This window comes from Aureobasidium subglaciale (assembly GCF_000721755.1).
Source record: "Aureobasidium subglaciale EXF-2481 unplaced genomic scaffold scaffold_8, whole genome shotgun sequence".
Taxonomy (NCBI): domain Eukaryota; kingdom Fungi; phylum Ascomycota; class Dothideomycetes; order Dothideales; family Saccotheciaceae; genus Aureobasidium; species Aureobasidium subglaciale.
The window spans coordinates 230,874-254,325 of NW_013566987.1; the positions used below are offsets into that span (position 1 = coordinate 230,874).

Genomic DNA, 23,452 nt, shown 5'->3' on the forward strand with positions numbered 1-23,452 from the left:
GAGCGTGCGGTTCGTTACCAGCGCCCACGGGCTAGGTTAGTGTACTGTGGACCACGAGATGTGCGTGAAACCAAGCGCACCGGCCAATTAGCATGACATAGAGTTTAGGCTTTCGTCGCTCCGCACGCCTACTCTACACGTTCTGTTTCCTTCTCCTGTCTTTCGACATCCTCCAGTCATACACCTCCAACTCACTCGGACGACGGCAGTACTCAACAGGACCTCGATTTTTGGACTCGGCATCGTTTTCGCTTGCTTTTGACACCCAAGTGACCGTACCGCCAGCTTCTTCCATAGTGATCGTTCGAGATCCGGCCATTTTCTGGACCCTTCTCGTCAACTCATTTTCGACCACAGCCTTCAGAAAATCCTGCGACTTTCTTGTCAACAGCAGATCTGTGGCGTGGTCATTTGAGCTGCTGAAGCTTTGTCTCATTGCGTGGTTCAAAGCTGAGTGTGAAGTCGTTACACAGGCACGGGAGATTCGAGTGCCTTGTCTTCGAAAGCCCACAAGCGCGGATCAGTAAGCCCTACAGTTCGCGGAGTCTTGGCATTTAGATCTGACTTGCCAAATCTTGCCACGACTTGACTGCAGGTTTCATCGCGCATACCATAATCCACTCACTCCTTTAACAGCTTGTGTGAACGCGTTCAATTACGCGCATCACTACCCTGGATCTTCTGGTACATCAACAATTCATTTCCAGCATTCAACGGCGCACCCACGCGACGTCGCAGCACGTGCCCCACGATCTATTCTCTTTCATGATAATGTTTTGTGCAGTACATCAGTAATATGTCGTCACGCTTTCCTCCGGTGCACGAATCTCGGTATCCACCTCGAACTCGGTCGCGATCGCCGCCGAGATACCAGGAATGGAGGCCAAATGGACCACCAAATCCGGGATTCAACAATAACAACAACAGACATAACGATTTCGGACGAGGACTGGATCCTCCAAGAGGTCCGAAATTATTCAATGACGCCCCAAGAGGTCCACCACCAGGACCAGGAACGGGCTCATCAGCACCGCTTGGCCCTCGCGGTCGAGGCGCACCACCAAGAACTGAGTTTAGAGAACTGAGAGACGCGCCTCCCCTCGGAACTGATCGCTCGTTCAGAGAACGCGAATTCGATCGCAGGCCCAGACCGACTTCTCCAAGAGCTCGTTCGCCGGTGAGAGGCTTCAGAGATGGACCTGCCCCACCTCGCGATCTTGACTTGGGCAGAGGCCGCCGTGACTCCCGAGATGGACCAATCAATGCTGGACCCGGCTATTCAGAGACGCCTCCGTTCGGCCAGCCTCCATTTGGCAGAGGCGGTTTCAACGCTAGAGGACGAGGAAGGGGTAGAGGCGACTTTGGCTTCCGTGACCGCCGCGGACCGACAGATGATCGCAACACTTTCAGACCAAGAGATAGATCACCACCCACGAGATGGGGAAGTGTGTCGCGTACAGACCGGGACGACTGGCGTCCTGAGAGGCGTGAGGATGACCGCTGGCTTGATCGTGACGACCGTGAACGTGAGCCTGATCGTTTCAGAAGAGAACCTGCGTCAAGTCGATTCGACTCTCGTCCCCCAACGCCTCATCAGCAAGTCCCGCTCGCTCAGCCTCCGAACGAACGCGCACAGCCTTTTGAGTCGTCGAGAGATGACCTGGCGATGCGAAGACCCTCGACAACGTCTTTGTCTAATACCAAAGAGCCTCTTCGACGCGACGTACCGACCCAAAATGTACCGCCACCCATGCCTCTGCCACCAAATGATCTTCTAGCTGGTCGTGTCGAATCTTCAGCTGCCCGTTATGGATCTCGTGCTTCTTCACCGCCGCCGTCTGCGCCACAAGTGCCTGCTTTCGGTTCGTTATCATTCAAGTCTCAGCCATATAGTGGCCCGACTTCGAATGTGTGGAAAGCTTCACCAGAGAATCGTGCTCCAGCCACACCCGCCAAACCGCCGGTCCCATCTCCTCCAGCTGTCAAAACCATACCAACTGCTCCCAAAGCACAGCTTGCAGCTCCACCACCCGCGGCACCCAGAGCGCATAGAGCTCTTGAGAATGGACCACCGACTGCACCGAGAGAGACTCTGGACAGAGCAGCATCTGCGCCGAAAGCCAGAAACTCATCCGCACCACAACCTCCAATCCCAACTGCACCATGGGCTCTGCGAGCGGATGACAGGGTGGGAGGTCAATTCGCTCCCGCCGCAGTCCGTGAGGGACGTAGCCTCTCAGGATCATTCCAGCCGGATATGATCAATACTCCAACCTCGCCCCGAACTTCAGGGCCTCCCATCGCTCAAATGACGCCTGTGAAGCCTCTGGAAAGTCCGGCAAGTCAAATGTTTGCGCCTCAGATCCAACCTGCCACTGTAAACACACACGATGGAAGGGCAGCACGACCAGTTTTGGCGCCACCAAGACTTGGTACACCGCCCCCAACAGCTCCAAGCGGCCCTCGCAACACACATACTTTCAGCACATCGCCTGTAATGCAGAAACCAAACGTACCGACTGCTCCCAAGGCCATCCGCGGACCCCCAATGGCTCCCAGAGCTTCAGTGGACCGTGGACAACCTCCTCACAGGCCACTTGATAGGAATGTCCCAGCTTCGTCCCGTGCACCGCCTGGAGCACCGAGAGCGCCTGCTTGGAACCAGTGGATAAGGCCTGGGGCTCCTCAGTATAGAGACCCTGCCGTGCCTGCTAAGAGAGATTCGAATGGAGATGAGAAACCCCAGCAATTCATGCCACGCATGTCTCCTCAGAGTGTGCATCGCCAGACATCAGATCCATCATCCATGAGAGCTGAAGATGTGAAAGACGATCGTGCTTTCAGAACTGCCCCTGCATCTCCTGAACGCACAACACTTGGTTCGAACATGGCTACGCGCGACGAACACCCTCCTTTCGAAAAAGAATTTAGTGTGCCCAGTCCTGATGACGAACCTCAATACGACCCGATGGTCGATGCCGAGATCGTAACTGCTGGATCGTCCGAAGAGGACATCAGCGACGAGGAGGGTATGGATCTTGACGAGGAAGATTTTGCTCAAAGCAAGGCTAAATTTGAGCGACAAAAGGCTCATCTAAAAGCGCAGATGATTGATCTAAACGCACGAGAGTACAGGGCAACCACGCCTCTAGAGCTTATCGCCAGACTTGCCAAAATCACGGCACAGGATCTTCCTGTTGCTCAAGTTCCTAGTGCTTCAGAAGCTAAAGAAAATATCGTGGACGGTGTGGAAAACTCGCAGATCTCCGCTCCAGTCATCCCACCAGCACATTTGATCCCAGGGCAACAAATTCCTTCTGCGACGCACCAAGATGTCGAGCCCGATCTTATAACACCAAAGCAAGAGCAAATCGACGAAGCAGAGACAGCCACTATCCCACCAGTTCAAACTGCATACAAGCAGCCAGAGCCCGAGCGAGTCGTCGAATCTGCCGAGATCGATCAGGACGAGGATGTCGATATGGATGGCAGTGATGACTTGGACTACATCACGCCTGAGCCCAAGCGAAGTATTGAGTCGATCACATTACCTTACCTGGCGAAATCACCCCTCACTCCCCTTTCCGATTTGGGTGCTTTCCATGAGAATGTTGCACGTCTGAATGCTGCAAAGCCGGCCTTGATCGCTCACTATCAGTCACAGGCAGAAGAGGAAAAGTCTCTGCAAAAAGGCATACAAGAGCAGTACCTTGAGAAATACCGTGCTTGGAAGCTAGAGACTCAGCTTCTCGATCGCGAACGAGCAAGCAAGGAGTCCGTGGAGAGACAGATGTCTGTCGAGCTTGGCCTCGACATAGAGTCAAGTCCTGTTCTCGAGAATCCCATCTCCGAATCTCGTTCCAGGCTACACAAGTTCAGTAGCGAGTACGATATCCAGCAAGTGCTGAAACAGTCAGAAGAGACTGCTAGGCTCGAACAAGAGAAGGTTGAGCGCGAATCTAGGCGTGCTCAGATCGATCTCGAAAAGGAAGCTATTCCCCCAGAGATGTGGGACGAGGCATCAAAGGAGAAACGCATCTTCAAGAACATGAACCGCTTCAGAGAGCCCAGTTGTCTTACGGAGATCTATGGGTACGAGCCTGAATTTGACACGTTCACAGAGACTGAGCACAAACGCTTTGTGGAGCTTTTTAAGGAAAGGCCCAAACAATGGGGCGAAATCGCTGCTCAGCTACCTGGTCGTTCATACGCTGATTGTATCCACCACTACTACAAATACAAGTGGGACGGTCGTTTCAAGGAGAAGGCCAAGCGCAAAGCTAAAGCTGGTGGGCGTCGTGGTGGCAAGACGGGTACTCGAGCAAGAGCGGCTCCGCTCATGGCTGATCTCAGCAAAGGGGAAGAAGACAGCTCTTCTGGACCGATGCTTACCGAGACCGGTCGACCGAGACGTGCAGCCACTCGTACTGCTTACACCGCTGAGAAGGATCCTGAGATCAAGACAGCTGCTGCTTCGGCTACTGCCGCTAAGAAAGTGCTCGCACCTGGTGAGATCGCTTCCGAGAAGCCAGCAAAGAGACGCAAGACAACTGCGGCTGGAGAGAAGCCACAAAAGAGAGGTAGACAAACACTAGTCTCGACTTCCAACTCTGTCACCTCGCCTGCTGGGATCGAGAAGGAAGTCATCCCTAGCAAGGAAGACCTCGTACGAGCAAAACAACTGGAAGATGCCGCTCTCCTCGCTGGAATAGGTGGGCATAGGATCATGCCTGGTGTTCAGCCCATCGAGTATACGCATGAACCCTTCCAACCTCAAGTCGCGCCAGATAGTACGGAGCGGACTCGTGCTCCTGCGCAGACATCTTCTATGCAACGATCTAGTGCGTCGAGCTACTGGTCTGTGCCAGAACAGACAGATTTTGTCAAGTTCATCGCCCATTTCGGTACAGACTTCGGTGCTATCGCCAACCACATGGGCACGAAAACCCAGACAATGGTATCTTAACTCGTCCCCTAAAAAGCACTTGCATTCACTAACAGCTTCTAGGTCAAGAATTATTACCAAAGACTAGTTGAGAGTGGAAATCGTAACGATGTTGTTGACGCCGCCAATGTTGCCAATGCTCGTCGTGACCGAGGAGAGGATATGGGCATTCCGCCGACACCTACTCCAATCAACAAAAGGCGCTATGATAATCCCGGACCAGCTCTTCCGAGGACAGCTTCTGGATCGCAGGGTGAAGTTATGGATATCGACCCTGTGCCTTCCTCGCAGCCGTCAACAATTCCACAGCCTTCGTCGCAATTCCAGCATCAGTACAGGTTCTCCATGGCTACGCAGCCCACTCCCGCGCCCCCTCAAAGAGCTGCTCCAACTCCGCTCCAACCACATGGTTCTCCTGGCATGAGCAAAGCCGGTTTGCCATCACAGTCGCGCGCTAGCACGTCGTCTTCAGGTCCGAAGATGGGCTTCTTCTCAGAGGCTCGTATGGAGAGGCGTCCTACGTTGCAATCTTCAGAACGTCCAGCGCAACAGCCGTCGCCCTCACTCATGCACCAACAACAGCCAACGCCACCTGGACTTATGCATCAGAACTTGTCACACCTGACCTCAGAATTTGTCAAGAACCTTAAGGAGGAACAAGAACGCGCGCTATCAATTCAAAAGCGTGCTTCTCAGGAGCATGTACCACAAGTCGTTCAGCATTCAATGTACCAGCCACTCGCTGCTCAGACATCTGCACCTACTGGAAGTCCACAATTATCCATGCTGGACAGACCTATGGAAAGAGAAGAGCGTTCTGGCACCCCAGGTATGCCTCCTCTCGCACACCCTCGCGCCGGTCCTGCTATGTTCAGAAACATTTTGGGCTCTCCTGGACCGATTCAATCTCCTGCCATCACGATGCATCCACCATTCAGATCAGCTCAAGTACCGTCGCCTCCAAAGCAAGAGCAGCCGCTTTACAGGCCTGGCTCCGTACCAGCACCGTCGCCTGCTGCATCGGTCGTCAAGCCAGCCATGTCTCTGACTGCAGGGCCTCCTACTGAGCCACGTAAGACGTCAAACTTGGCCTCTCTCCTTAATTCTGAGCCAGAAGAGCCTCGCCAGAAGAAGAGAGTCAATGAACAGGGAGCTACACCACTCGCACAATCGCCCACACCTTCAACACTGAGCGTGGCGCCATCTGGACCGAGCTCAACAATTTTCCCTCCCAGAAGAGAGGTGTTCAATCAGACACCCGTGTCTAGACAAGAGTATGAAGGGCGTTCGATGTACAACCAGCCCACATCTCATGCGCCCACGTCCGCAGCCCAGCACGAGCTCATGACTGGCAGATCAGGCACGCCACTTGGCTCAAGACAACCTGAGTGGCAGTCACGACCACCGATGGGTCAGAATCTGGCTTCTAGCTCACCTCACCCACCCGCGCCTCTCGAGCGTGATGTCCGCCCATATTTCTCGCATCGCGCCAACTTGGGCAATTTGAACCCGCAGTCAAGAACAAATCCATCGCCGCCGCCAGGCGCTCATCCTTACATGAACCACTCGCGGACGCCCTCGATTGGCGGCCGTCCCATGACACCAAGTCAGTTGCAATCTCAGGGTCCAGCTGGCATGTCACACATGGCCCAAGCTCAGCCGCAACTCATGCAGGGCAACCCATACTCGCAGGGGCACGGTGGTCCGTCGCACATGCAGCAGCAAATGCAAACTCATCAGCAGAACCAGTATGGCCACCGTCATAACAGCTCCGGTGGTTCGTCACATGGAGGCCTTCATCAGAGACAACCAAGTCGTGGTGAAGAGATGAGCATGCTAAGACAACAGCAGCAGCAACAGCAGCAGCAAGAGAGAGACTTCCACATGAGTCGCGAACGTGAGCATCGAATGGAAGTGGACCGACAGTACAAAGAGCGCGAAGCACACTTCCACCAGCAGCAGCAACAACAACAGCAACAACAGCAGCAGGAACAGCAACGTTATGCTCAACACCGTACACCACAACCGTACCCGCAGCAGCCTTTGCCAGGAGCACCGCCTCCTGCACTCTCATTGCGGGAACAAGCTCGCATCGAGGCCGAACAAAGTTACCGCGATGCTAGACACAGGGACCAATACGAACAGGAGATGCATATCAGACGTATTCAGGAAGATGAGGAGAGGATGAGATATGAATACCGAAACCCAAGTGGTATGATGGGAAGATCTTCAGCGAACGGATATGGAGGAGGATTTCCACCACCTCCGCATAGGAGATGAACAGAGGTGACCAGAAATTTCTCATTTCTGCCCGGTCTCGAAAACTTGCATACCATTTGCATGAAGACGAGGATGTTTCGAAGCGAACTTCCCATTTCCTTTTCTTCGCTTCTGTCAAAATAGATGATACCATTGAAATCCAGTTATGCCAATTATTCTTTTCGATCGCAACGAAACTTCGGACTTATCCTGCAGGTCAAGGAGTACAAACAAGAATGCAAATGTTCTGCACAACTCTGTCAGGTCACACTTGTATGTTCTGGATCTTTCTCCAATGAGCTGCAGGAACATCATTCCTCAGGACAGGACAGCAGAAACTAACATGTGCTAGATACCCGCTCTTGCGTACTCAACAATATGTGTCTCTAAATCTCGTTTAGTCTGGGTGGATACTTCTAATCAAGTTATACGTTGCGGAGCTTTAGAAGCTTTCATATCATGAGTGGTTGAGCAGTTACACCATACAGAGAACTATAGTAATCGTTGAATTTGCGTGGAATATAGTGACTGGGAGCGACGGAGGAGGGTCCGACTCGGATTGTTTGGAGGAAGACGTGCTCTGCTGTTACGGTGGGTCAGTGAGATCCGGTGACCATAAAGCGAGATTGAAGTGAAGGTAAACAAGACCGCGAGACGTGATGTTTCGCTCCACCCTCGACATCCTATATCCGTTCTCCTTTCCTCTACCTCTTCTGAGCACCCCTCTCTCTCCCATCTGTATCCTCTAAGAGATATTCGATATCATCATTTCTTCCAAGGTGTCACTCGCCAACATCTGCTTCCTTCTTGATCTTGACAGATCTGGGAAATAAAACACGTCACTTTCTTCACTTACACACTCTCTCCACAGCGACCACCACGGGACCTCCCTTCCACCGCCGCGCACACATCTCACTCTCACTCTTCTACCTCCCATCACAAACCATCAGTCTTTTCTCCTTCCTTCCTCCTTCCTCCATCCCAAACCTCCTCTCACCATAGCCAAACATCCACAGCAAGTGCTGTACCATTCTCCAATCATGCCTATGAACTGGAATGCCGCCACAGACGCAAAGGTACATTGTTGTTTGACTCCATGTATGATCTTTTTCATTGACGTGTTTTTGTGATGCAAATAGCTGTTCACAGCCGTCATGGCCGTCTACGATGTCAAGATCAGCGGTGCTCAAGTCTCCAAGATTGCTCAGATTATGGGCGATGGTATGTACTTTTTCCCTTTCCTTCCTCTGCCCTGAACTTTTCCTCTCTTTTTGTTATTCACGTTCCTCACTTCTCCTGCCGCTTTTTTCTTCTTTCATGGCACCTCATCTGTACCTTTTTCTCTTTGCTTGAACTGCTGCTGAGAAGGGGTTGGAAAACAGACTGCACAGCCAAAGCCATAACTCACCGACTCTCAAAACTCAAGAATGGCACTTTCTTCCCCGCTACTTCTGCCTCTGCTACCCCAAAGATCCCTGCTTCTTCTGCCCGCAAAGGTAAATCCTCCAACGACTCAGCCACACCCTCAAAGTCCGGCAAGGGTAAAGGTTCCGGTCTATCAGCAACCCACACAATCACAACACTCATGCATGACGACCATGAAGATGACAAGGAAGACTTTGGCTCTGCCCTTCCCGCCCATCCAGTTTTCGGCACTGCTTCTGGTGTCAAGAAGGAAGGTGTGCAGAAGAAGAGAAAGTTGGGAATCTTTGAGACTGGTATTGATGGTGAGGAGGGTGCTGTTGATTACAGTACTTACTACACTTCTACTTCTGGTTTCATCTCTGCTAAGAAGAACAAAACTGATGGAAAGGGACAGGGCGAGGAAGATGGAGCTGTGGTTTTGATTGCAGAGGATGAAGGAGTCAAGATCAAGACTGAAGAAGCTGAAGCCGTGGTCATCGAGAGTGGAGATGAGTATGGCTTCGGTATCTGATGGTAGTCGTTGAAGAAAGGATACTTGAAGATGGAAAGGTCGAGGAGAGGTCAGAACATTGTACTTCTATGACACAGCTGCAATGGGAGCCAAGGGAACGGGCGAGCAGAACAAGATGTGTAACTACCATGCAGGAACTGCTTTCATCAAAGGAAAAGGCAGAGCAAGGAATACAGTGAGAACGGAAAGCTCAAAGATCAATTCGAAAATATTGACCATCAGCCCACAACAAAACCGAAGAACTCCAATTCTTTTGACACGTCAACACGTGTGCGAAGTCAGAGTATCTCAACATATACAGTTTATCCATCCCAAAAACGCCCTAACCTCTCGCAATCTTTCTCAAAGTCTATCACCAACTATCAGAAACACATGGCACATGAGTTTATTATTTCACAGAGTCCTTTTTTTTCCGTGAGGAAACCTATTCAAAGATGTAATCATTCTCCTTTCTGAGTATTCTAGGATCAATTTTTGATTGCTTTCGTTCTTTTCGATATCTGGAAATCAAGATGATTTGGAGTACTGTGTCGTTACTGCTGCTATCGGCAGTTCTAGGGACGCATGGGCGAGCGGCTTTTCGTTTGAGTAGTGTGTAAGTGCAATGATTACTCTCCATTTCGAGTCCGTCACAATCCCGCGTGTCAAGATCTGGCAGACGTTTCTTTTCTTCCAAATTTTTGGAAGAGAGAGAGTCGTCAGTTGGTTGGGCTTCTCAAGCCTGTATTCGACTGCCAACTTTGCATCATAGTTTTGCGTTAGCTGCTCAAAGAACTACTATTGGATCACGAAGCGGAGATCACGAATTAGTCTAAAACTGCCACAGTCAACTTCATGATGGGGAACCGAGTGCTACTGTGCATCTCCTGACGAATATCGAGAGTATTCGCGTAGAGACGAGCTCAAGCACAAACGTCAACTCGACCCTCGACATCCCTGGATCTACCATTACATCCACCTCTGCTGATTCCGTTGCCTCGAGTATTTCGACCACGTCAAGCACATCGACCAATCAAACACCCCTTCCAACTGCCGATACCCCGTGTAAGAAGGTGCAGATCGCTCTGGATGGATCAAAGACATCCGCAGCACCCCATGGCAAGTTAAGGGTACCCGCTGAGCTGGCCTATGAATGTCTACACACCATACCGTTCAATCAAAGTGCCGCTGCCGCTTTAATGCAATCCATGCGACCATATCTAGACTGGCAGACCACGACATCCTATCTAAAAGATCCCCCAAAAGATGTATGTTGAAAACCCCCACTCTTAGAAGCACTCTTTGGATCCTAACATCGTTGTTGTACACAGTACGCGGAAAAAGTTCAAGCACCATATAACTTTTGGAGCCATTTCGATGCTGTGGAGGAGAATGTTGCTCGTGGATCTTATGCTAGTGAGTATGAATTTGGCTGGGATCTTTATCAACTCACTGCTCGGGCTCATGATGGCCATTTCAATTACATCCCAGACAGTGTTGGATTCTTTGCTTTTGGACGCACCACTGCACTCGTCTCTGTATCTGAGGATGGCAGGAGTTTGCCCGTCGTTTACGCATACATTGATATATTGGAGTCGCAAGCTGTAAACACTTCCTCTCCTTTCAAACCATCAGAAATCGTGCAAATCGATGGACGAAACACGACGGATTTCTTGCTCGAGTGGTCGCAATTCGGGACTTTGCAGGATAAAGATGCTCTCTGGAATAGTCTATTCTATGTCCCTGCTCAAGTCTCGCTTGGTGCTGATGGAATGGGAACTGGAGCTTTTACGGGCAATGGTCGTGGTCGCTTTGTTTATCCAGGTCCTAGGACAACTCTGGCCTTTGCAAATGGCACTAATGTGACGAGTGAGAATTTTGCAAAGCCATCGAGGTTTTATGAGAATATTACTTCTGGAGAAGATATTTACAGGAGTTTTATACCGCAGGATCCAAAAGTTTATCTTGATGCGTTCGAGATTATGCGGGAAAAGGAGAAGGAGGAGAAAGATGCTCCTCCTTCAGAGTCAGGATTGGAGTATGATGATGATGATATTGCTACGATCAAGCAAGCTTCAGAGGACAAAGTGTTTGCTGCTGGCTATCCAACGCCGATCAACCATACACGCGGCAATCTCAATGCAGGCTACTTCCTCGACGGCCCTGAGTACGAAGACGTGGCAGTCTTAACCGTAGCATCCTTTGTCGGCAGCATGGGCTCCGAGCTCGCTTTCCAATCCGTAAACACCGACTTCATCGCCGCCGCTCTGGCTGCCAACAAGACCAAACTCGTCATCGACGTCAGTGCAAACGGCGGTGGTACAATCCTCCAAGGCTACGATCTCTTCAAACAGCTCTTCCCCACCATACACCCATATGGAGGAAATAGATTTCGCGCACACGAAACTATTGATCAATTGGGTCAGGTATACTCTGAAGCCGCACGTCCTTATAACCGCAGTGAGCCGCAAAAGACCGACATTTTGGATGCCACACTGTCCACTTGGAATTATCGTAGTGATGTGGATATAAACGATGACCCCTTTTCTTCTTGGAAAGACAAATATGGTCCTCATCCTCATGGACCGGGGAATGATTCTTTTACCTCGATTATGCGGTGGGATCTCCAGGATCCGATGATTACTCACATGTCAGGCGGTATCCATGTATCCGGTCACGGCAAACGCAGCAACGTCTCCACCATCCAGCCCTTCAAGACCAAAAACATCATCTTGATCTACGACGGCTACTGCGCCTCCACCTGCGCCATCTTCTCCGAATTCATGCGCCGAGAAGCAGGTATAAAGACAATCTCACTCGGCGGCCGACCATCCCTGCACCCCATGCAAGGGGTAGGAGGAGTAAAAGGCACAAACATCTACCCCTGGCGAGCAATTTGGCAAGAAGTACAAGGAGCCTTCCACATGGCCAACGAAACCCTAGGCAAAGAATTAAATCACACATCTCTGGGCAAATACACACAATTACCACTTGTGCGTGCCGTGGCCGCTTCGGCAAACGTTCGCGATGGGATCCGCAGGATGGATGAAGATGACACGCCTTTGCAATTTGTGTATGAGCCTACTGAATGCAGGATATTCTACACGCCGGCTATGGTTGTCGATCAGGCTGCTGTGTGGAAGACTGTAGCCGATACGGTGTGGGGCAGAGGGAATGCATGTGTGGTGGGCGATAACAGATTCTATGGTCCTAGAGAGTTCGAGGTTGGAATTGCTGGCACTGATAATGTCATGGCGGTGCAAAGGGTACATGGTATCCGTGCGGACTTTGATATCGAGGAGGCGTGGAAGGGATTGGAGGTTGAGACGGAAGAGGTTTGGGAGCGTCGTGGTGATTGTGTCATGATGCCGTGATATTGTTCCCGAAGGAGATTGCTTTGTTGAGTCATCTCCATAGATGGTATATTGAAGTGTGTTTTCTATTTCTGATCGAATTCGTCGGTAACTCGTGTTTCCAACATGATTGTGAGAAGTTGAAAGCGACGACTCCTGATGGCTGAACTGGTTGAACTTGTTATGTATCAATGGCCAAGTGAGCACAAGGTGATATTTGTGCATGTCTAAGACTAGCTGAAGATGTTGGGACACTAAGCAGAAGCCTGACGGAACAAACGAGTGAGCCTCTCGCCCTGACTCTCATCACGCAGCCTCTGAACCAAGAAATCCTTCAAGTCGGCCCAAAACTCGTCCGACTTGAGCATCTGAGCAGCATTATCGTGGGCGTGGGGAAGCGCTTCTGCTTCAGCTTGTGCGTGTTCAGACAGAGGAGCAGAGTCTGGGGGAAGCTTCTGAGATTCCTCGGGCTTGACGACTGGTGAGGCGGGAACGGGAGTGGAGGCTTGACTAGGGGTTGAGGCGCCTGCGAGGAGCATGATGCTGAAGTCTGCCTTTGCGGGGAGAGGGTCGGCGAGGATGTCTTTGAGAGTCTTGAGGTCGGCGCATGGTCTCTTGTTTAGGAGGACCTTGATCTTTGTCTTGTCAAGGCTGAACTTGTCGGCGTATTGGGCTTTGAGGTCGAGGACGGTGGTGTTGATTGATTGGTTGGGGAGGTCGAGGTTGTCAGAGCCCTTGAGTGGTTTCAGGGAGACGTTGACGCTTTGTGACTGCTGGCCGGCTGAAGGTCGCTGACGGCGAGGGAACGGATGGACCGGCTTGGGGAGGGTGTACTAGATGAAGTGTGTCAGTGGCTGGAGAGTTGTCAGGTGGTCAGAGATGTTGCTTACCGGAGCTTGAGCAGGGTATTTCCTGGGGTCCGAGACGTGATCGCTGCTGAGTCTGGAGGGGCGCTTCTCCAGACCCGACATGAGGGCCTGTGCAAACATTGTTTCCGACATGGTGATGGTGTTCCTTGTAGACTTGGTGCTGTCTCTCAAAGTAAAAGCGGTATGCGACTAAATGAGCTTGGCACTCTTACGACGATGGAGTCTTTGGCCTGTTTCACCCCACAGTTCACTCTCGATTGATGTCAGTGGTCCAAGCTCGTCAACTTCTTGTCCGAACAGCTCCAACATCTTCCTGAGACACTCACCTGCATATACACACGCTCGTCATGTCGACGCTATACAATCTGGAGCCGCAGCCGACGGCCAAGGTCTTGCTCAACACCACCTCGGGCGATCTGGTCGTCGAAATCTTCGCCAAACAAGTGCCTCTCGCTGCTCGCAACTTTCTCCAACACTGTCTGAACGGCTACTACAATGGCACCATCTTCCACCGTCTGGTCCCAGGCTTCATCATTCAAGGTGGCGACCCCACTGGTACTGGTTCTGGTGGCGTGAGTGCCATCAACGACGGTGCGCCCTTTCAGGATGAATTCCACTCGCGACTCAAGTTCAACCGCCGTGGTCTGCTGGGTATGGCAAACTCGGGAGACAAGAATGACAATACCTCTCAATTCTTCTTTACTCTGGACAAGACTCCGGAGCTGCAGGACAAGAATACCATGTTTGGCCGTATCGAGGGAGACACCATTTACAACCTGATGAAGATGGCAGAGGCCGACCTTACAAGCGACGACTCGGACAGACCGCTATACCCTACGAGCATCCTATCTACCGACATTCTGCTCAACCCTTTCAATGACATGGTCAAACAAGCTTCGTTCGCGACTGTCACCACACAAGAAACGTCAAAGCCTCCAAAGAAGAAACGCAAGGCTCAAAAGACTCTGCTGAGTTTCGGAGGAGATGATGGAGAAGAACCTGCTGCACCAGTCGTTAAGAAAGTAAAGGTCAATCCAAACTTCACTGCTCCCGATCCACATCAACCATCAGCCCAAGACGAGCTTTTTACCACGAAAGCTGTAGGGCAGCCGAAACGAGAAAAGGCCGTCCGGAAAAAGTCTCCTACACCATCACCTCCCCCACCTCCAGCAGCTACAACAACAATGAGCCAAGCACCCATACCTTCAACAATCCCTCCGCGCAAACCCTCCCCATCACCCACACCAACCCCCTCACCAGAACCCCGCAAACTCACAGCCCTCGAACGTACAAACGCCGAAATCGCCTCCCTAAAAGCCTCCATGAAACGAACAACCACCCAACCCTCTGCCCCAGAAAAGAAACTCTCAGCCCTAGAATCCATGATCCCCGCTTCATCAACCCGAGGTCGTAAACGTGGAAAAGCAAAAGAAGACGCTTTTTCTTTATCCTCTTTCAACGCATTCAAAGCCCGTCTTGAAAACCTTCCGGCTGAAAAAAACATTTCTAGCACAAATCCTGCTGCTATCATCACTACAACTACAGCAACTTTAGTACCAGAAACCGAAACAACAACAGCAAAAACAGAGGCGTCTTCGGCTTTGGATACGGAAGAAAAACTCTGCGATCTCCATTTCATAGCGAATTGCCAAAGCTGCAGTACCTGGCATGATGACGAAGCGGAAAACGAAAAAGATGATGATGACGACAATGATGCAACATGGATGTCCCATGCATTGAGTTTTGCAAAGGATACTTTGGGTAAAGATCTGGAGTGGAAGAGGAAGATGGAGGAATTCGAGGTTATTGATCCGAGGGAGAAGACGAGGGAGATTGTTGGGGAGAAGGGGGGTAGGAAGGGGAGGGAGGGGGGTAGGGATAGGGAAAGGGAAAGGGAAAGGGAAAAGAAGGGCAAGGGGAGGGTTTGATTAGGTGGTAAGATGATTAGGATTATGCATAGAGGTTGAGTGAAGTTGAAATATACACCGCGTCTGAGTTTGGCATGATCGATGTTATGATCTTCCACACACAGCTGTGCCATCTTGCAAAGCTTCCGAGAAAGAAGAAAGAAAGAATCAGCCTTTCGATGCAGTGTCTGATGATGAAATGATAGTATGCGCTAATGAATTGCAAGAGAGAAAAGCCAGCAGTCTAATGCTCAACTGTGTATGCCAGAAATGCAAGGAATGTCAAAGGCAAGCAAAGCAGATCTCGCACCGGCGAAGGGGTATCATTGAATTTGCACGGGGGCAGCAACAGCAGCATCAGCAGCAGCAGCAGCAGCAGTATCAGCACGTCGTTGCCTCATCTCTGCATCCACAACAGCATTCCCCCTTATCAACCTCTGCCACCACATTGGCGGATCCAAAGGTCTCGAGCCATTATGATTGGCCGGATAAATGTCGTTGAAGAAATACCACACTATTCCCGCAACATCAGCATGAATTTTCTTCAAAAGCAAGAAAAAGACAAAGTGGAAAGAAGAAAGGGAAGTGCAAAAACAACTCACCATGCCCAACAGCAACCCCACACAACTCATCCTTCGGCCACTGCCCATGCATGACCACAGACAACGCAATCATGACCCAAGGCAAAAACGGCGCTCTGAAAATAAACAATCCCAAAAAACTCAACTGCACATCAGGATGTCTGCGGCTCCAGATATAGACTAAAGTGCTACTGAGAATGGAGCCCAGGAACACTACAGACACCACGGGGGCTAGACAGAGTAGAGTTGTGGCGGCGTATGCAAGCATCCAGGTAAAATGTGCTTGAGAGACTGCGGATTCTTCGAGCATGCGAGCGTAGCGTTGGATGAAGAAGATGTGGAAGAGGAGGTTTAGGGAGAGTGGGCCAAAGTAGATGAAGGTGGTGAAGAGGCGCCAATACTGTTTTTTGTAGAGGGTGTGTCAGTGGGGAAAATGCAACTAGATATGTTGCAATAGATAGGAAGCAGGAAGGAGAGGAGAGGGAAGAAAGGCATACCTGACTCCTCACAAAGACGGCGCGAAAGGAATAGAAGAGTTGAAAGGGCGTCAGGATATGGCATTGCACGAGTAGGCCCGTCACTACCGTTGCAGTTGTCCACCATCGTGTGCAGACGGGCATCTCAAAGAACCACTGTTCCAGCGGTAGAGCACCCAGATCGCCTCCAGCGGCACCTCCCAACATGGCAGCCATTGTTATGGGAGTCTGCTCTGTGGAAAGAAGTTGTGAATAAATTATTCGATGTCTAGAGAGTGCAACCAGTCTTCCAAAAGGGAAAAGGACCCTGATGATACGTAAACGCGACAGAAGCCGAGGTGACTCGCAGGAGTTTACGGCGATAAGATAAGATGCATCGGCTTCCCTCTGGTGGCTCCTCCGCAAGCAGACAGAGAGACACAACGCGACTGTGCTGCTCTTCTTTCATAACAACACCAACACCCATCAGCATCACGACAAAGGATCGACTTTACACGCTCTGGACATTTCCAATCCTCTCAAACAACAGATTGCGCCCAACAGATACTTTACGCGACAACCATAACTCCCTCCCTTCGACCTTCGAGTACACCATCCGCATACACACCACACAACAGTCGCCAAAAACATGGCTCCTCGAGCAGCAATGGCAGCACGTCCAAGCACAGGGGGAAAGAGCACAGCAGGCAAAGGTCTCAAAACAAAAGCCCCACGAAGAAGTTCAGGAGCCGGTACGATTTTACCTTCCCACCAACCCTCACACTTTCCAAAGTGCGACGACCGAGGGAGAAACAAAGATAAAAGACAGAGTCACTGATACGACATATGGGGGGGAAACAGGTCACGTCAAGCAATCCCGCCGCTACAAACCCGGCACCGTCGCATTACGAGAAATCAGAAAATATCAAAGGTCTACTGATCTCTTGATTTTGAAATTACCTTTTGCACGATTGGTATGTATTTTCTCCTCTTCTCTCTCTCTCTCTCTCTCTCTCTCTCTCTCTCTCTCTCTCTCTCTCTCTTCTCATCCTTTCCCCCAATCCCAAACCTCCCCTCTCTCTTGTGCTCATGCTAATCAACAATTCTCTAACTCATTTCCAGGTCAGAGAAGTCTGTATATCCATGGCCCCAGCCGGCTCGGGAATCTACCGTTGGCAAAGTCAAGCAATCATGGCCTTGCAAGAAGCCGCAGAAGCCTTTTTGGTCCATCTATTTGAAGATACGAATCTATGTGCCATTCACGCCAAAAGAGTTACGATTATGCAAAAGGATATTCAACTTGCCCGGAGGATTAGAGGGGCTTGGGGGGGTCTTGGATGATTGTGAAGGGGAGAAGGATAAAAAGATGGATTGATGGAGAACGGCCTTCTGTGGAGCATTTTTTGGTATTGAGGAGGAGGAGGAGGAGGAAGGTGTTTTTTTGCTGCTTCTTGTTGAAAGAGGGCGTCTTTTTGAGAGCATGGAGCTCTGTTTTGTGCATTGGGAGTCTGCGCTGCTTGTGCTTCTTTTTTTTATCCTTTTTCCTTTTTTTTTTGGCTGGGTTCTCTTGAAGTCTACGGATTCAATTCTCTTTTTGGCATGGAGTTATCGAGACTTTTTCGGGGCTCTTCTGGTTTCTCTTGTTCCTTTTCTACTTATTCGCCCTTTTCCCGTCATCAAGGAAGAAACAAGAATTTGAATAAAAGACCGTTTGGGGGATACCAGAAGGTGAAAGGTGATATTCCCCCCCCCCAAAAAAAAACACATTGTTACAATCAAAACTTTCGCCAATTCAATATTTCTCAAATGAGTACCTGGAAATGTTGGCCTGAAATGATTCTCCAACACCTCATCATTCCAGAAGAGAAAGAGAGATATTGAGTCTCACAGGATCTTACGACTCCCCATTGTTTCAAAAACTCGACAGAGACAGAAGAATAAAGGAGCTGGAAACGTAAAAAGTGTTTGACACGACGAATATCAAGATCAAACAAAAACATGTCACGAATCCCAAGAGATCTCAGAAAGAAGAAAAGAAAAAAGTGGTTTGAGAAAGATGTGATTTTCAATCAGAAGAGTAATGCAAGACCTGCCAAGTTTGAGTCTTTTCGTCAAGTAACCTGCCTTGACGATATACACACACACTTGCAAGAAAAGCCGAACAAACAGAAAATTCTAATGTATACAGGAAGAAAAGAAAAGAAGAAAAAAAACATACAGATGAGTAAAGAGACTCAGGAACAGATGGGAGTAGCGAATGGTTGGTCCCCACTCAATGAAAGCGCTTGTGGGGAGAAAAAAATGCTGGGTGTTTGTTGTAGAATAGTAATAATACAGGGGGTATCAGATCGATTTCATAAAAACGCCGCCAGGGTGTTGTTGTTTTTGACAGCGGAGAAATGTTTTTCAATCCAGAAGGGGGAACAAAGCAGTAATGACTGCTGGTGAGAGTAGGTATTTCAAGATTCTCCAGACGCCGAATGAAAACTACCTGGTGTTCAAGGAAAACTTCAATGATAATTGATGCAATCGTTGGAGACAAAGGAGATGTTGTAATCCGAGAGTAAGCTTGGTTATTTGCGGCGGTTTTATGCAGGCATGAATTCATTCATCGTTCAGTGCTGGAAGTCCTGCTAAGAGGTCCTTGCCATTCAGGCCATTGTGGTCGGCGTCGTCGTTCGCTGGACGCACGTTGGAAAATCTTCCTAGACCATGATCTTGACCCTTGTCTTGAAGATTCCGCCCGCGGATCGGAGACTGTGGGTAAAGGTTCGTCTTTTGAATCAAGCTCTGCCGATGACAAGGCGATTGGCGAGTCTTTCTTGATTCGAACAAATAGTTTGGCATCGCGGTAACGTTCGCCGTAGGAATTGAAGAGGGGGAGATGGCGATAGCCTTGTTGAAGGCTGGTGAGTTTTGCTGTGAAGGTGGCAAGGAGCGTGCTGTTAGACGAAGCATTGCGTCCATCGGGTGAATTCCAGACTGTGCATCTGACAAATACCAAGCTTGGGTATTTGGTCTCTAGAGAAACACGGAAGCAGTCACCGAAATTTGGGTCGAAGCCATTGCCTTCAATGAGTCTAGTCCTTCTCTTCACGGATGGCCCCATACCAGAAGGTTGGATATCAATACCACCATCGACCTTGGCATATCCGCGAGACTTGTTGTCTTCTGCGGCATATACTTCGAACTCTACATATGGATTCATGCCTAGCTCGGGGTTATGATTACGAGGTCGGGGGAGGCGTTGAGCTGAGACGATGTCGACGCTGAATTGTACTAGGTGCTTTCCTCTCTTGAGAAACCTGAGACCATCAAGTAGGGAACCACTGGTTTGGGATTGCTTGTTGTAGCGCATCTCCTCTGGTTTAAGGACGTATCCAGTGCGATCTGTGCCAGCAGCGAACATGGCCTCATTCATCTGCAAATGGATGTCGTACGTCTGCCAGTTCAGAGCAGCCATCTGGACACCACGCTTCCAAGACTGCAGCGGGTTGAAGTTTGAAGAGTCGATACGGATGGCGGCAGGATAGACTCTCATGAGATAGCGGGAATTGTGCTTTTCAAGCTGACTCTTGACTTCAGGGTCCCTAGAGATTCGATCGAATGTGTTCTCGGCGAAGGAGTAAATATGATTGTATGTTTTTGCTTCTTGAGCGGAAAAGTCGGAGTACTTGATACCGCAAGCATAGACACCAAGAGCACCCAGTGCAGGTACGATGTTGCTGGTCTTCTTGCTGCTATTGCTGCTATTCTTCTTCTTCGATTCAACAGACGCAGGCGTGCTATCGCTGTCTTCAGAAGAGCTCGAGGTGGAAGGTGCTGTGCTTTGAGCAGACGAGGAGCCACGGAGCACTGGCCATGTGTTCGAGGGTCTGCTAGCAAGACCATCGCCATTGACAGCATTCTGGAGCGGCGAGGGAGGGATGCTATTGTCTGCTGCTCGACTAAATGGAGAGCTGAAGCTTCGCTGACGGCGAGCACTTGCACTGTCTGCAAACTCTTGAGTGCCATATTGCTGCGAAGCTGCTTTGACCTTGATCAAGATTTTGTTCTTGAGCTCTTCAGGTGATGGGAGCACGGATGCATTTTCGACCAGTGGTGTGGTAAGTAAGGTATCTCCAAAGTACAACTTCATGATATTGACCATGTGAAGCTGTTGGTCCGGATTGCAATGGACTTCCAACGAAATGATCAATGGGTAGACAGAAGATGCAAATGCATAACGCGAGATGACAGCGATACAATCTTCGAACATGACTTCGGTGGTCAAAGTTCGGCCATGATTGACGATGGGTAGACCGTTCTTGCCATCCCAGCAGTCAATCTCGATGCATCTACATCCCTTGACAAGCGCTGAAATGTAGCCTTCCACACTGGAGAGACCGGCGACTTGACGACCCATGAGGTATGTGTTGTGGGAGCTTGAGATAAAGTACTCGTTCAGCGGACGATCAAGAGTTGGGTCAGACTTTATCGAAGCAGTAGCGCCGTTCGAGCCAGATGACAGGAACGTCTGGAAAGCCTGCAGATTCATGGTTGGCGGTGCTTGACGGTCAGTGGCTTTGCCAGAAGCACTTCGGCAGTAAAGCTCGAATTTGCTTTCCCATGATGCACGATCCTTTTCGACATCAATACGTTGCTCCTTGCGCAAAAAGTCAAGGAATGCCTCTTGACTAAGCTCTGGCTCGTCCGAGCGCTTGATACCATAGTAAAGAGACTGGACATCCTTACGAATCTTGAACAGATTGACAAAGTACTGGTATTGCGAGTAGTTGAGCTCACCCACCAGATCATGATCCGCGTGATTGAAGTGCGCACGAACGTTGTTGAGGGAGCAATTGATTTCGAGCTTACGGCAGATCCACTTTGCATCTTCGAAATCGATTTTTGGTTCAGCATCAGGATTCTTCCGTGACGTGGCTTGTTTCCACGCCATCCTCATGCTGCGCTCACTTTTGTCGGGATTTGCTGACAGCGCATTCATAATTTCAATGCGCTCGCGTGATACGACATTCAGCGCGTCAGTCCAGAGCTTGACAATGTAGTCGTTAGGTGCGATAAGGTGCATGGTTTTGATGGAACTACCCTTGGATCGCTCATAGGCGTCGTAGACAATGGTAATCCAGCATCGCTCTTGGTCATGGGGGATTTGAATATCCTGGCGTGATGATTTCGCCTCAGCACCGACTCTGATGTCGCGGACATCGTCTATGTAGAATTGTTTTGAAGGATTGGAAGGGTTCCAGCAGACCTTGGCAGCCAATGGATCCAGACGGAACTTGAGAACTTTGCGCTTCTTCTTGGTGACCTTTGTAAGCCAAGTACCTTGCTCCAGGACTGAAGAGATGGTCGGAGCGACACCACCTTCGATTGTGGCTGCTGAGGTTTTGCGACTGGCGAGACCGCCGAGGTTGTTTGAAGTGTCTGGAGGAGGAGGAGGAGGAGGATACTCTGTGACAAGATCCTCATTGCCGTCCTCGGAAGTGCGACCAAGATCAAGGTCGGACATGTCGCCAGCTAGATCTGATTGTCCAGTGCTATCGCTCCTTCTCCGTACAAGGACGGGACCAGCGCTTTGATCGCGAATGCGATTTGTCTGTGTGGTGGAGGGACGTCTCCTGAGTCTGTTGTGGGCACCGCGAGACAAGCGTCGAATGAGGCCAGTACCCTTGGACATGCCAAAGGCTTCGGTCATGGAGCTGTAGGATGAGGATACAGCAGGCGAAGAAGAGGGATATTCAGACAATGCGGAAGGTGGTAGAGATATGGGAGCAGCCCGATCAACGGAGCGCTGGTAGTGTGACATGGAAAAGGCATCCTGAGGACTGCTGGCGGCCGTCGAGGCCTTGGAAGCAGCGGATGCCGGGGTGTAAGCCATGGCGAGAGTAGAATTGATGTAGCTTGTTGCGGCCGAGGGGATCAGAACGGGTTGAGCAGTGGTATAGAGGCCATTGTGGTCGGTGGTTGACGGGTCGTGGCTGGCAGAGTGTTGCGAAGGGGCGGCGGCGAGGAGAGACCGGGTCAGGCTCATGTCGAGAGAGTGGCCAGGCGGTGATGCATCTTCCAAAGGACCAGCCTATCCGGTGAGGGAGCGTGTGCGTGAGCGGGAGCGGGAGCGGATTGGCAATGCAAGCGGTCGTGCGCAGCTGCAGGGAGGTGTCGCAAGATGACGCGCCTGATGTTGTATAGCAGGAGCTTAAGGCTGAGGATTAACGAAAATAGTTCTCTGTCGGGCAGTGCGTGTATAAGGAACGTCTGTGGTCGGAAAGCGGGAGCGGCACTCTTTACAAGGAGCGCAGCAGTAGAGCAGAAAGTGGGAGAGAAATGACAGCGGCCAGGAGCGGTGCTAAGTAAAGCAAAAAGGAAGTTCGTTGCTTCTAGTATGGCAGTTCGCGCGAAGAAATTCGCTTCTTCCTGCCGCAAATCTCACCTAACAAGGCCCGACCAACCGTCACACATCATCCCTTGCCGCCAATCCTCCTGGCACGCAAGCTCAACTATCTGCAAACCAGTCCGCTTCCTTCGAGAACGATTCGCTTCATCTCCTGATACGACCATCCTCTCCTTGGCATGCGACCAACTGCGACAAGACTGTCCGCGACATTTCGTCGTGACTCTTGCCAAGCTCGTGGTATTTCCGTAGCTAGCTAACTTTAGTCTGACAGGTCCACTAAAATATACCAACAAACCGATCCTACCAACCACCAATCCTCACTGTTGTTGTGGCCTTTTCTGCTTGCTGTCATGCACATCCGCTGAAGCCTGCTTGCAACCATGTCAAGTTCTTGGTAGCGCCGTCTGCTCACGCCAGCATGACTTGCAACTCTCTCAGTTCTCGCCAGGGCCTACGTAAGACGAGACACGGCACTGTATCCCTACATTTTGCGCCGGCCGCATCCGCTCCGAGCCCTCATGCTGAAACATGCCCGTCGCGTTCATCGTAATCTGCCGTGGCTTTTTTGATTGGGAACTCCCCCGCCTTCACACCGTATTCTTACAACTTCGGCTAGATAGCCGGATGCCTCCATGCTTGTCATCATTCCAAAGCCCACCAAGGTTGTTGGCTTCATCACCATGCAGTCGCTCCTTTGCTGGCCGAACTTGTTCATGATCATGAAGGATGACCATTGTCCACCTTGATTGCAAGGGGGGTATTATTTGCAGC

At 50.5% G+C, this 23,452-nt stretch overlaps 9 protein-coding genes across 9 annotated transcripts; 6 read left to right on the forward strand and 3 right to left on the reverse strand.

Moving 5' to 3' along the window:
• The first annotated feature begins 2,915 nt into the window (after positions 1 to 2,915).
• Positions 2,916 to 7,252, forward strand: AUEXF2481DRAFT_656552 (uncharacterized protein). The gene is made up of 4 exons (XM_013489257.1): positions 2,916 to 3,029; positions 3,089 to 4,957; positions 5,009 to 6,792; positions 6,902 to 7,252. The coding sequence occupies exons 2-4, from the start codon at positions 3,107 to 3,109 to the stop codon at positions 7,131 to 7,133; spliced, it is 3,867 nt and encodes a 1,288-aa protein (XP_013344711.1). The 5' UTR covers positions 2,916 to 3,029; positions 3,089 to 3,106; the 3' UTR covers positions 7,134 to 7,252.
• Positions 7,253 to 7,898: 646 nt separating this feature from the next.
• Positions 7,899 to 9,448, forward strand: AUEXF2481DRAFT_39081 (uncharacterized protein). The gene is made up of 3 exons (XM_013489098.1): positions 7,899 to 8,280; positions 8,344 to 8,425; positions 8,587 to 9,448. Exons 1-3 carry the CDS (start codon positions 8,245 to 8,247, stop codon positions 9,138 to 9,140), a joined length of 672 nt encoding a protein of 223 aa, XP_013344552.1. The 5' UTR covers positions 7,899 to 8,244; the 3' UTR covers positions 9,141 to 9,448.
• An 870-nt stretch (positions 9,449 to 10,318) lies between these two features.
• Positions 10,319 to 12,493, forward strand: AUEXF2481DRAFT_46748 (uncharacterized protein; the record flags this gene model as incomplete). Its single annotated transcript, XM_013489170.1, has 3 exons — positions 10,319 to 10,387; positions 10,451 to 12,304; positions 12,338 to 12,493. The coding sequence occupies 3 exons, from the start codon at positions 10,319 to 10,321 to the stop codon at positions 12,491 to 12,493; spliced, it is 2,079 nt and encodes a 692-aa protein (XP_013344624.1).
• Positions 12,494 to 12,609: 116 nt separating this feature from the next.
• AUEXF2481DRAFT_656600 (uncharacterized protein) lies at positions 12,610 to 13,560 on the reverse strand. Its single transcript, XM_013489258.1, has 2 exons — positions 13,363 to 13,560; positions 12,610 to 13,305 (listed from the first exon to the last, which is right to left on the reverse strand). The coding sequence occupies exons 1-2, from the start codon at positions 13,471 to 13,473 to the stop codon at positions 12,727 to 12,729; spliced, it is 690 nt and encodes a 229-aa protein (XP_013344712.1). The 5' UTR covers positions 13,474 to 13,560; the 3' UTR covers positions 12,610 to 12,726.
• A 128-nt stretch (positions 13,561 to 13,688) lies between these two features.
• Positions 13,689 to 15,269, forward strand: AUEXF2481DRAFT_46750 (uncharacterized protein; the record flags this gene model as incomplete). Its single annotated transcript, XM_013489171.1, has 1 exon — positions 13,689 to 15,269. The coding sequence occupies one exon, from the start codon at positions 13,689 to 13,691 to the stop codon at positions 15,267 to 15,269; it is 1,581 nt and encodes a 526-aa protein (XP_013344625.1).
• Positions 15,270 to 15,571: 302 nt separating this feature from the next.
• AUEXF2481DRAFT_64681 (uncharacterized protein) lies at positions 15,572 to 16,512 on the reverse strand (the record flags this gene model as incomplete). The annotated part of the gene is made up of 3 exons (XM_013489187.1): positions 15,572 to 15,762; positions 15,851 to 16,229; positions 16,327 to 16,512. The coding sequence occupies 3 exons, from the start codon at positions 16,510 to 16,512 to the stop codon at positions 15,572 to 15,574; spliced, it is 756 nt and encodes a 251-aa protein (XP_013344641.1).
• A 164-nt stretch (positions 16,513 to 16,676) lies between these two features.
• Positions 16,677 to 17,625, forward strand: AUEXF2481DRAFT_64859 (uncharacterized protein; the record flags this gene model as incomplete). Its single annotated transcript, XM_013489200.1, has 2 exons — positions 16,677 to 17,258; positions 17,407 to 17,625. 2 exons carry the CDS (start codon positions 16,677 to 16,679, stop codon positions 17,623 to 17,625), a joined length of 801 nt encoding a protein of 266 aa, XP_013344654.1.
• A 329-nt stretch (positions 17,626 to 17,954) lies between these two features.
• On the forward strand, positions 17,955 to 18,812 carry AUEXF2481DRAFT_656667 (uncharacterized protein). The gene has a single exon (XM_013489259.1). It carries the CDS (start codon positions 18,283 to 18,285, stop codon positions 18,730 to 18,732), a length of 450 nt encoding a protein of 149 aa, XP_013344713.1. The 5' UTR covers positions 17,955 to 18,282; the 3' UTR covers positions 18,733 to 18,812.
• An 80-nt stretch (positions 18,813 to 18,892) lies between these two features.
• On the reverse strand, positions 18,893 to 21,964 carry AUEXF2481DRAFT_46752 (uncharacterized protein; the record flags this gene model as incomplete). Its single annotated transcript, XM_013489172.1, has 1 exon — positions 18,893 to 21,964. One exon carries the CDS (start codon positions 21,962 to 21,964, stop codon positions 18,893 to 18,895), a length of 3,072 nt encoding a protein of 1,023 aa, XP_013344626.1.
• Positions 21,965 to 23,452: the final 1,488 nt, after the last annotated feature.